The sequence below is a fragment of the Coffea arabica genome, chromosome 10c (assembly GCF_036785885.1).
Source record: "Coffea arabica cultivar ET-39 chromosome 10c, Coffea Arabica ET-39 HiFi, whole genome shotgun sequence".
Taxonomy (NCBI): domain Eukaryota; kingdom Viridiplantae; phylum Streptophyta; class Magnoliopsida; order Gentianales; family Rubiaceae; genus Coffea; species Coffea arabica.
Window position 1 is genome coordinate 30903848 of NC_092329.1, and position 12465 is coordinate 30916312.

General features: G+C 36.2%; 1 protein-coding gene across 2 annotated transcripts; it reads left to right on the plus strand.

Moving 5' to 3' along the window:
- Nucleotides 1–2944: 2944 nt before the first annotated feature.
- LOC113714478 (uncharacterized) lies at nt 2945–11795 on the plus strand. Of its 2 annotated transcripts, XM_027238327.2 has the most exons (13): nt 2945–3220; nt 3411–3651; nt 3759–4180; nt 4579–4898; nt 5277–5354; nt 5522–5624; nt 6739–6827; nt 7939–8050; nt 8598–8651; nt 8739–8787; nt 10165–10265; nt 11171–11283; nt 11367–11795. In XM_027238327.2, the coding sequence occupies exons 3-13, from the start codon at nt 3764–3766 to the stop codon at nt 11704–11706; spliced, it is 1776 nt and encodes a 591-aa protein (XP_027094128.1). In that variant the 5' UTR covers nt 2945–3220; nt 3411–3651; nt 3759–3763; the 3' UTR covers nt 11707–11795. The 2 variants fall into 2 exon arrangements, with proteins under 2 accessions (XP_027094128.1, XP_027094127.1); XM_027238326.2 differs by having other exon boundaries at nt 3079–3220; nt 3411–4180.
- Nucleotides 11796–12465: the final 670 nt, after the last annotated feature.

A 12465-nucleotide genomic window follows, 5' to 3' on the forward strand; every position in this document is an offset into this window, starting at 1 on the left:
AAGGGCTTTAGTAGGGATAGCAATGGAGCGGGTAACCGCAGGCATCTGCCCCGCGGGGGGCTAATGGGGAGGGGGTTGGGGTGGGGCGTGGACACTCCCCCCATGCCCGCCACCCGTTTTAAAAAAATAAATATATAAAATATATATGTATATAATTATATATAATATATAATTTAATTAGTTACAAACTTATGATAATGATATTATTAGTTATATGTATTATATAATATCTATTAGTATATCTAATATAATTGATATTATTAATTATACTAATAATTATATATGTGTACTAATACAAATTATTAATTGATTATACTAAATTTACTAAGACATTTATATTAAATCCCTAATTACACTTAATACAATAACATTTTTTTTCTTGAAAAAAGCACAAACACAATAATGAATTAGTGATTGTAGTTGTGCCAAAAGTAAAAACTTGACTACTTTAGTTATATTTATTTCATCGCGTTGGATTGTATTCAAATAATTTTTATTTGATTGTTTTTATAAGTTTCAATTGTAAAATTACAATGAATAATAATTTAATAATGTGTTGATATTTTAATACTTGATTATTTGCTAAAATTTAACCATAATAAAATTATGTAACAAATTTTTATTAGCCCCACGGGAGCATTTGCGGGGGAAGCGCGGATAGGGCGGGGGAAGCGCGGATAGGGCGGGGGGAGCGGGGGGACGGGGGATGGGGAGGGGGCGGGTGGAGTTTGTAGGTCCCCCAATCCCCCGCCCTAATCCCTCCCTGTTGCCATCCCTAGGCTTCAGTTGTCATTAGTATCAACTGCACAGTATAATGTAAAACGTAGCACAATTAATATAGATACTAACATAACAAATGTAAACACTAATACAATAAAATAAAAAATATAACAATTTTTTAACACATTAAAATTGGTGTTTTATATTTAATCTACTCTAACAAATTTCAGAACTTCCAAATCTCCCACCTTTAACTGTACTCTGCAGTCACAATACAGTCACTATTGTGACTGCAGAGGATCTCAATCCGTTGGAAATGGGGCAGGAACGGTCATGATTTGGCCAAAAAATTTTGTGCGATCCAGATAACAAGTTGTGCATCGATTTTCACACCGTGTGTGGGGCCCGCAAAATTTGTACTAAAGTTACACGTTGCGAAAATAAAGTTACGCCGTGTGTAACTAAAGTTACGCGCTGTTGAAAATGACTGAAACCGTTGGGAACGGTTGCACGTGCCCCTTGTCCCAATCCGTTATGCAGCATACACAACATACTAATGAGTAGAGATAGAAAGTATTTAAAACTGCATCGGTCGATCACTTAACATATTTTTTAGGGTTAATTACATTTACCTCCCCTAAGGTTTAACCAAATTACCATTTACTCCCTGAAATTTAGACAAACTACAAAAAGGTCCCTCAAATTGAAAGACGTATAACAGATACACCCCTCCCGTTAGTCTGTTGTTGTTGACTATTAAGATTATAATGATGCCATCATACAAATTTAATGAAATGCCTAGATTGCCCCTAAATCCATAACCTTCCCCTTCCCTTCGTTGCTTTTCTTCAAAACCTAACCTACTCCATTTACCACCGTTGACATAACTATGGCAGCAAAATCATCGAGATATATTATCGATACCCACTTTCATGATCATTTTCTTGGTGAGCACGTTTTCACTGTCAAAATCATAATAAATTTATAGAAATTTAATTGCCTTCATCTCTATTATTCCCATAACAACCATGCTTTTAACTCCGTTATAAGCAGAGAAAAAACCCATTTGATAATATCAAACCCAATAACCAACTACAGATATAACCCAGAGTTGAAAAAATGATTATTTGGAACTCTAAATACCCGCATGAATCCAGTCAGATCCTGGTTGATAACCGTTAATTCCTCACTGCCAATTTGAGTGAGTTTGAGATTTTACTCGTCTCTGGATTGGTTGATGTGATTGTGGTAGTTGCAGAGAAGGGAAATACAACAAACAAGATTATTGGCCGACAAAGGGTTACAGACTTGTAAAGACTCTTTTGTGGTGGATTGAGTGAACCTTTTCAATGCTTCTATAAATTTTCTTTCATCACTCAATTGTCGGTTTCTTTTTTTCACTCTACTTTTTTTTTCCATTCCTTTCTTTGCTTTTCACATTTTAATTTCTTTTTTGTTTTCTAGGCTTTCCTTCTTTCTTCATTTTCTTTCTTTTGTTCCTTTATGCACATATTTTATCAATTTTGATTATTACATGCTTGGTTTTATTTTTTTCTTTTATACTGGTTAAAAACTGTTTTATTTAAGTAGCAAACTCTTAGTTTAATTTGTTATTATTGAAACCACTTTCGATTTTTTAACGGTAAGTTTTCTCTAACTACGAGTTTTACAGAGAGGGTCAATATGACATTTTACTACTTCTATTTAAGTGTCTTAGACGGGGTTACTTAAAAAGGAGGTACTTGTAATATTACCACACCACAGACATTTAATGGTAGTTTGGTCAAACCACAAAGGAGGTAGATGTAATTAACCCAAATTTGATGGAAATCAATAAGGGTTATTCAGACTTTTGGCTATTTCCGTTACTTATAAGTGACAGAAGTTAGTGTGGGGGAGGAATCTGTTATTTGGTCAAATCTCAGGAATCGATTCGTTATTTGGTCAAACCTCAAGGGAGGTAAATGTAATTAAACCTATTTTTTACTCAAAAAAGTCACTTATCTCTTTAAAACGAGCCTTATGGATCATTTCAGCGAGCATAACATTTAAGCCAACTGGAAATTAGCAATTTAACTTGTTAGTGCAGGTTTTCAAGCATAAAAATGTCCAAAAAAATTACCCAAACTTTTTCAAAAAAAAAAAAAAAAACTAACTTCAAGATTGATTTGTATTTTGATCAAAGCTAAAAGGAGTTAAATGTAATTAAACCAAAAAAAAAAACACGCCAACACTCTACCTCTTCTTCCTCTCACCGTCCCGGCACGCATCCGAACACCCCCAACACCTGACCTTCGCAGATCGGGTCCCTACACGATTGTCAGCAAATTTCATAAAAGGAGCAGAAGTTGCTGGCAAATTTCAAGAACTTTTGTCAGTTTACTTGAAAAGGCTTTTGGCATTTGAAAATCTATTTAAGGTGAATAATTCGTTCAAACAGCCTGCTCCTGTGAAGACCATTATTGCCGTTGTGGTCGCTGGTGAGAAGAAGCCAAAAAAGGTTTTTTGTTTAGCCCTCCGCTATTTATATCTTACTACTTTCTCTCTCTAAATCCAAAATTTTGTTTCTCAGGTCTGCTTTCTTTTTCTGCTATGTCTTTTTTATTGTATAATTTGCGTGATATATGCGTTTGCGTGGTTATTGAATGAATTGGACTGAGATATTGGATTTTGGAATTTGATTTGTGCAGATCGGGGAATTGAAGGTGCAGGAGTGGAATTGGGTTGAAGAAATTAGGGTTTGATTAAAATTGGGAGCGATCTAGGGTTTTGTTGCTTTGAAGGGCGTGTGATAAAGTCTAGGGTTTTTTTTTTGAATTGGGGGTTTGCTTAGGGTCTTGGGGAATTTGCGAATTGGACTGGTTCTAATGGTGTATTTGTGTATTTCGGGGGAATTAAGAAAGGTCTTAATGTGAAGAAGTTGATTTGTAGGTAAATGTAATTAGCCTAATTTTATATTCCTAAATTTAAGGTCCTCTATATATCATTCGACTCCCAATTTCGAAACTACACATTCGATACTCTTTGGTTCTTTCCAGTATCCATGGCTAAATCTACTAGCAGTAGCAGAAGAAAGCGCCATACAGAAGAAGATGAAGAGAAATACGACGACGCTTCATCATCATCACCTCAATCCTCTTCTTCCGAAGAAGATGATGATAATAAGCGAAGCCACAAACGCCGCCATGGCGACGATAGGGGTCCTAGGAAATCCTCTTCGAGGAAAGACAGAAAATCATCCAGTAGGAGGAAAAGAAAGGAAAAGGAACGGAGAAGTAAGCACAAATCGAAGAAGTATGAGAGGAGAAAGAAGGATAAATATTATTCGGATGAGTCCGAAGTGGCAGAGTCGTTGCCTAGGTCAGATGGGGATGATGATGATTCTGGATTGGAGAATCCGGAGGATGTTGTCAAATGTATTTTGAAGGAGTTTCCTGCTGTCTCAGGAGATTTGGAACAGGTATAGCGGTTATCTATTTGTTTACTTATGAGTTCAAGTTTTGTTGAAATTTGTCTATTGAACTGTTGAATATGCGGGCAATTTGTATTGGTTAACGGTATCAATTGTGAACATCTACTACTTTGTGTGCCAAATTTACCCTTTTCATTTTGTTTTGTAGAAATGCTGATTACTATGATTGATTTGTGCTAAAACAATCGCATCTGTTTTGTAAATTTTGTGTTGAACTGCCCCCTCTTAGGAAGTGTTCCACATAATGGCTTACTGGAAAAGCTTTATTTTGTGTTGAAGTGCCACCCTCTTGAGAAATGTTCATGTAATGGGTTAGGATAAAGGTTCTAAAGGATAAAGGTTCTAGTGAATGATACTAAATTTATTGCAAAATACTGTGTTTCCAGCTTCTACACATGATAGATGATGGTCAAGCAGTTGATATAAGGGGATTGTCAGAAAAAACATTGGTGAAGCACCTGAGAAGGCTATTTCTATGTCTGAACCTTAAAGAAACTGGTGATAATATCTTTCTACTGAAATCAGAGGGCCATCCTACATTGGAGGTTCTTAGACCTGTCATTGATGGCTACGGACGGTCTTCAAAGCAGCAGCTTGATCATTGTACATTGGAGAACGAATTGCTCTCGGTATCACCAGATGGCAGAAATGGACCAGATGCCAACATGACTAAATCATCTGAAGATGCCATTGGTCCTAGACGAAGGTACCTCGATATCCTTGCTATATATCTTAATGTAACAAATTCTGCAGCATATCCAATTTGCTGCTTTCTTGGTATATTTGAACAAGCATTCGGAAATGGTTATGGTCCTATTTTCTTTGCTTAATCAAATAAATATTTTTTTTGAGTTATGTGATGTTATATGCAGTGTGATGTTAACTTACTATGCTGTATTATTGTTACTTTCAAAACTTTTTTGTTTTGAGTTGTCCTTCAGTTTGGTGTGCCTGCTTTGATATGCATTGAAAAGTTTGAAAAGCATACTCTCTATAAGTGCAAAATAAATTTCATCTTTTTGGTACAATTCTAGTTTCTTTAAGTTTCTGAATCCATTGTTTTCAAATTTGTTTGTTCGTTTAGGGTAATTGGCCCTGAAATGCCATCTGCTGAACTACTTGCAGCTGCAGCCAAATTAACTGAAGCAGAAGCTGAGTTGAGGTATTGCTGAATTTTATAATTTTAAGAGTTAATGGCTGCATTTGTATTCTGTAGAAGGATTTTCCTTGTGGAAGTCAAGCTTTTAGGCATTTTTTGCCATCTTACGGTGAACTTCTGAAGCTACTAACATTGCTAACTTATTTATGTTTATTGATGGTTGAAATTAGAGAGGCTGAGTTAGTGGACGATTCTGAATTGTTTATAGGGCCCCCTCCCCCTGCTTTTGTTTCTGAAGTTGAATCATCAAATGAAGCAGAACGATTTGAAGAGGTACCTTTTTGTATATATTTCACTCCGTATACCTTTTTTTATATATTTCACTCCATATACATATTTATTTGTCACCATTGACAGATTTTAATTCTTCCCCTTGTTTCATCATCCCATAGTCTCTTTATTTTGTACTTTTTCTTATGGCAGTTTTTGTTTGGTTTGTATGCTTCTGTTTTAGGGCATTCTAAAGACCTTTTGCTAGTTCCATCATAAGGATACAAATTCTTCACGCTTGTGCTGTTTTTTTTGGTTTCTTATGCATGTTGCTCTTATTATTATACCATGCAATAAACATTACCTCATGGCATGAGTTTTTTTGTAACATTGCTATGTTACGTAGATTCGATTAGTTTTTATAACCCATGATCAAATTGAGTATGACAAACTTGTTGACCACTACACATATCTATTTTTGTAGGTTGAGTATAGAGCTTTTAAGCACTTGTCACAGTATATTTTACCAACAGAAAAGGGTTCTGTTATCAACAACTTGAATTATAGTCTCTTAACTGCACAGGGTGTAAAAAATGCATGGTAGAATATATGTAGAGATTGATAGCTGCTGATTGAAAATGTACATATGGGTCTATCTTTAGTCCATCTTGTGGAAGCTTTGTAAATGATGATTTCCTTTGGTTTCCCCTTTATGGTGTCTGTTTTGGCTAAGAACAGTGTACCTGCACATTGCATTTTTCGGGACCTTGAAAATAATACTAATATGCAAGTATTCTAAGCACATTATTAAGCTTGATGAGCTTCTAAAGATATTTAGTGCAGTCTCTCTCTCTCTCTCTCCCCCCCTCCCTATCTCCCTTTCACTCTCTGCATTCATTATTGGTATGACTTTTTTTAATGCGAAAAGAGTCAAAAATTTATTGTCATGTGGATAGCGCAGCTCTTTTATGCTTTAGCTGCTGCATATTGCATGTAACAAAGATATAGGTTTAATATAGTAGAAATGTATGTTTGCAGGAATTTTATCTTTGTCGTGGCCAGTCTCCATAAAAATGGTGATACATATTTACAGTGAGGGCATAATGCATTTGCTTACATGCTGTCATTGAATCAGGGATGCTATCTCTTCATTTCAATTGTTATTTCCATTTGCCAGATTACAAGAATTATGGGAGCTGAGGTGGATAGTCCATATGATATTCTGGGAGTGAACAAGAATATGTCAGCTGAAAACATGAAGAAAAGGTACCTTCTTGTCTGTATTTTTAAAATTTACCTTTAAATGTGTTGTTTGGATCTATTGGAATGCGACTGTTCAATTTTCTGTGAATGATATAATCGTTAAGAAGCAGCATTGAAAACTGTTGGTAGGCTGACGGTCATTTTAGATGCATTGGCAGAAAAACTGAGGAATAGAGTTCAACAAGACATGAATAGAAAAGTAAAGAGAAACCACAAGAATTTAAGATTGATAATGAGAATGAGTCAGGAACTCTAGGAATCTCTTCTAGGAAACTTTAGGCATTGCTGCATGATTTTATTATGCAATCCTCAAGAAAGACATGAAGTCTGCAAGAATACTTTTGGTGCAAAAAAATTGTCTTAATCCATGAAATACAACATTTTTGGACTCAACCAGTCTATTTGTGAGACTATATACCATGATATCTACTGTTGGTTCTGTTTCTAAATCTAAATGCAAAAGAATTGCTGGTCATGTGCTGTATATTGGTTATGTGACTGTTGCTATAGTTTTATTTCAGGACTTGGGTTAAATTTCCTTTTCTAGTTTGGTGCTTGATCGTCTTTGTTAGTAGTTTCCTTGGTTTAGTTACTTGCAAATAGAATTCCAATCTGTTAGGCAAAAAAAAAAAAGTTCTTGCTTACAAGGGAATGACTCAACCAGCAGGCATATAAAGTTTGTCTTAGGCATGAACTCCCCTCCCCCCCCTTCTCCCTGCTTTTTTTTTTCCCCTAAGAAACCTATAACTTTGACACGATTGAAGTTTTTTGATTTGTTTTGTGCTTCCGCCTCATCAAGACAACAACTTTCATGATGTGGAGATAGTTATCTTTGTTGAACTTATCCTTTTATGCAGAAAATATGGTATTGCGAGGCAGTATAATTATGCCTCTTGTATAGATCTTGGTATGGGAGGTTCTCTTGACTTTTGTTTTCTTTTTTTTTTTTCTGTTTTATGGGGCGGGGAGGGTTGGAGGGGTTGCGGGATGGGGTCTTGGTTTGCATTTCTGCAAATGCATGCTGGTTTGTCCACTGCTAGATGTCTAATATTGACAAATTTGATCGTTTTGACTTGTTTTATATGTCAACTGGTCTTCTTTTTTCTCCTTGTAGGTACTGGAAATTGTCCCTCATGGTACATCCGGACAAATGCTCTCATCCACAGGCCCACCAAGCATTTGTGAAGTTGAACAAGGCTTTTAAAGACTTGCTGGATCCAGATAAAGTGAGTGTTGTACAATAGTAGTGCTTCAAGAGAATTATATTCTATTACTTACTTTTTGTTACATTCTACACGATCTGTGTCTTTTCCTCTCACTCTTGCTCTCCATGGCGTTCTGCTTCAGCTATGTGATGATTTTTCAGTGATATGGTTTTGATGGAGCATTTGGCCCAAAGTTTTCGTTGAAGGAAAAATAAGGGGAACTATTACGAAACTTAACTTTTTTTTCTTGCACCTTGTAACACACTTTTACTTGCTAGAAGTTTTGATTTTTTCAGTCTGTCATTTTGTTGAATACATCTAACTAAGTGCCTTTGCCAATGAGTGAAAATTTCATTGACAGTAATAGGGATGAGATAGCTGATAAACGTCACTGGTCGCTTCTACTGTGTTTCATAAGTTGTGCGAATTATTTTTGAGAAGAACCTTGCGTGTATATATATCTTTTTATCTGATGTAGTTTCAGGACTTTGTATTTTCTACTGCATGTAACTTACGTGAAGAAGATTTGATATTGTCTTTTGTTTCCACTTCATCATCTTTTTTATAGCGAAAAGCATTGGATGAGAAAATAAAGCTCAAAGAGGAACAAGAGGAATTCAAGGTACATTTTTTGCAGTGATCTTGGCAATGTCAATGTACTTTCTCCTTTCCAATCGTATTATTGATAGAAAGGTTATTATCAATACAGGCGGAATTGAAAGCAATGAAAGAAGCTGCACACTGGAGACGTTTGCAAGGTAAGTGTTTTTTATTTTTTTTTGTTTTTTGGGGAATATTGTGATCACTGTTCTTTTTGGTTGCATAAGAAAATGTGCTGTCTGCCTCTCTCTCTCTCTCTGACATGCATATTTGGTCACCTCACACTTGTGGTGCCTTTACTATTACAACAAGAAAAGATGATAATTTCAATCCATTCCAGAATTTGAATATATTGGGTTTATGTCCAGAACTGCATATTTCATTAGGGAAAGAGAACCAATGTGCTGTGCTTTGTCTGACTGAAGGATCACTGGCTCAAAGGATGATTAAATGCTACAAATAACACTTTTTTCTTTTACAATTAAAGAACTCCAAATTGGATCCCAAACTTTTGTTTGGGCCACCATATTCCTGCCTAATGGAGGGACAGTTGGGGAGTGATAATGCTTTAGAAAAATCATTTAAGAATAATTGGACTAGTGAGACATTACTGATTCTGAATTTCCTTTCACTCAAGATTAATTGAGGCTGCGCTATGTTTCGTTGACTCTAGTTTTTCCAGTACTAGTAGTTGATACTTTGTATTGTCTAAAATCAAGTTATGGTACAAAAGGATGGAGCTTGCTACTAAGGCTCCCTATGCCCTGTCTCATCTTGCACGATGCTAAGATGTGTGACTAAAAGCTGAAGACTAAAGCTTATATGGCTGAGCTATCTTTGCACAGACATTTTTTCCATATAATTACAGTTGAATTTTGTTCTACATACACTTTCACATAGTCTATTTGCCGCCATGTAGCCTCTTTATAGTATGGCTTTCCATCTTTCAGAAGCATAAAATGTTCGAGAGAAAGCTGAAGACTCAGGACATGTGGTGGATCAATTTTATTGTACATTTTTCACCCTAGTATTTCCTGCTGTATGTCTTCTGTATGCAATTATGTTATGGTCGTGAAAAGGAAATGCACCCTGAAAGGGCCTTTTTACACTGTGACTCATCTTTCACAAGGCTAAAATGTTTTAGCATTAGCTGAAGACTGATACAAGAGTATTTTCTCTTCTTTTATGCTTTAGATGTGCAATTATTATGTTGCAGTTACTTCTAGTTGTTTGGTTTTCACTGTGTTGACCAAATTTGAGAATGATGATTATTTTGTTGTAAATCTAGTTAGTGTGGATATTTGTTTGGTTACTGTCTTGCTTGTCTCGTCGTTAAGCTATTGATGGGATGGAGAGTTGGATTAAAGCCTTTCACAGTATATTTTGAAGGAAATTAGTTTGTAATACTAGCCTGCTTGTTGTTGCTGAAAGGAGGCACACTGGGCTGATTTTGTGCATGAAAACTTCATATATCCAAGAAACAAAATATTTTGTTTATCATTGCACACTGAATTCTTAGAGCACTTAAACTGCAGGTATATCAATGGAGGGTGATGATATACTTTTAGCTGACATGGAGGCTAAGGTGGAACCTAAAAGAGATGAATGGATGACAACCCTACCCCCTGAAAGAAAAGTAAGGACCTTTTTCTTCCCTCTTTATATTATTAGCATCATTCCGGTTGAATATGTTCTCACTTTGAATTTATGAAAAGGTGGAGAAGATAAGAATCACGAATAATGCTGTACCTGCTTAATAAATAGACGCCTTATAATAGAGAAATCACTAAGCAGGCCAAAGACAGCTTCTGATGCATGATGAAGTCCTCATATTGGAAATAGAGCTCAAACCGGTTTCAGTTTAATAGAATAACGTGTTAGTGCAAATAATGATAAAATAAGCTGAACAATAGATGACTTAGGCTTTTACACTGAAAGGGCTAATGCCGGTAGTGGACTAGTGCTCTGGCACTGGGTTTATGCTTATTTGTCTAGTTATTTTCCATGACTGACTTGACCTGAATTCTGATAAATGGAATGCAGGCTGTGGAGTACAAATGTGATTTAGGATGAGAATGTTGATTGATATTTGGTGGATATAAAATGGTAATTTGTTAAAAAAAGGTATACCTTGGTGTAATTACATATGAACTTACTACTTGAGATAATTGTTTTTTTGAAAAAAAGATACCATAGACTGATTTAAGTAGTAATCAAAATGTTACCCCCACTCTGCCTCTAAATAAGTCAACGTGACCATCGCATGGGGTTTCTATGGGTGGCATTATATTTTTATGCTGGTAATTTGAAATGGCTTTTGGCCATGATGGTCTGGGCTTTTAAAGGATACCTTATCAATGCTCCAAGTATACATCATTGAAGTCTGTTACTATATGTAATACCCGTAGAATTGACAGCTGTTGATCGTTGTTTGGTGCTTCCTTAAACATTATATTCTAGCTTGGAACTTGACCCTTATCTTTGATCATTCTTAGTGTGGGTTGTTGCGCTTAAAATCTGCTGTTTGTTTGTCTTTCTCAGCCTGGGACGACCATGCAATCAACAAAATTCAGCAGAAGCTCCAAGGAGGGGCGCGGGGATACTAGTGTCTGGACTGACACACCATCAGACCGAGCCCAGAAAGCAAAAATGAAGTATGTATGAATTCTGATGAAAATGATGCTCTTGGACTTGGAGGTCTTGGACATTTGGTACTAATGCTCTTTTGCAATTGCAGTTATTTAGAAGCCTATAATGAGGCTTCAACACTTGCTTCAAATGAGCAAGAAAGAAAACGATCCAATTCAGATGCACATTTGGTAGATGAATACAACAAATCGAAGCGGTCAAAGTCACTAGTAGACAAGCATCAAGAGCTAGCTCAAAATCGATCAAAGAAAAAATCCAAGCAGGAACCAGTTAAAGAAGAATGGGAGGGAAAGCATCCATGGAGACCATGGGATCGTGAGAAGGATTTGACAGCGGGACGGCAAAGTGTGAAATTGGATGCTGAAAACATGGCTCAGGGTTTGTCTTCTAGGTTTTCCTCAGGATCATTTCAAAGAAACTTCCTGTAGAGCATTGAATCAAGAATCTAATTTAAGCTGCCAGAAGTCCTGTATCAGATTGACGTAATATATCTTTAAAGAAGTGGTTTTTGCGGTCAGTTCCTGCCTTCCTATCTTCTATTTATTTGCTTGTTGCGTCTAATTTCAAACCATGGTCAAGAGGTAGTAGTCTCTAGTGATGTCCAATAGCTTAGCTGCATTTTTTTTCCCGCTTCTTTACATCCAAATGAACTTATTCTTTTTTAATTTTAGGCCATCAAACATTAAATATTCTTTTATTTGCTTGAGATTTTGAAATTTTTGGGAGTTTTTGTGCTTTTTGGTTGAAGTTTCCAATAAAATATGAGAAGATATTAGTATGCATCATCCATGGAGGGCTCTGTCTGAATACTACTCTTATCCCATTAGCTCGGCAACTGGTGGAGACTTTCTTTTTCGACATATTAATGACGGAGATTTAAGTGGGATATTTTAACAAAACCGGCAGCGAAGAGCAATGCTGGCTCTGGGTTGATGGAATGTTGCTAAGACTTTTCAAAATAAACTGGGACTCGATGGTGTTGAGAGCAAGGAATGCCCTAAACGCGGAGAATAGCGAGTTACGCGGACTCAACAATTCGATTTGTTATAGTAGGTCCTGTGAGTTCCTTGTCATTTTGTCCAGCAAAGTTGCGGTTTATAACAGATGGTGTAAGGCCCAAAAACAACCAATGCAAAGATCATAAATGAAACAATAAGTAAATAAAAAGGAAAGGATTGCAAACCAAT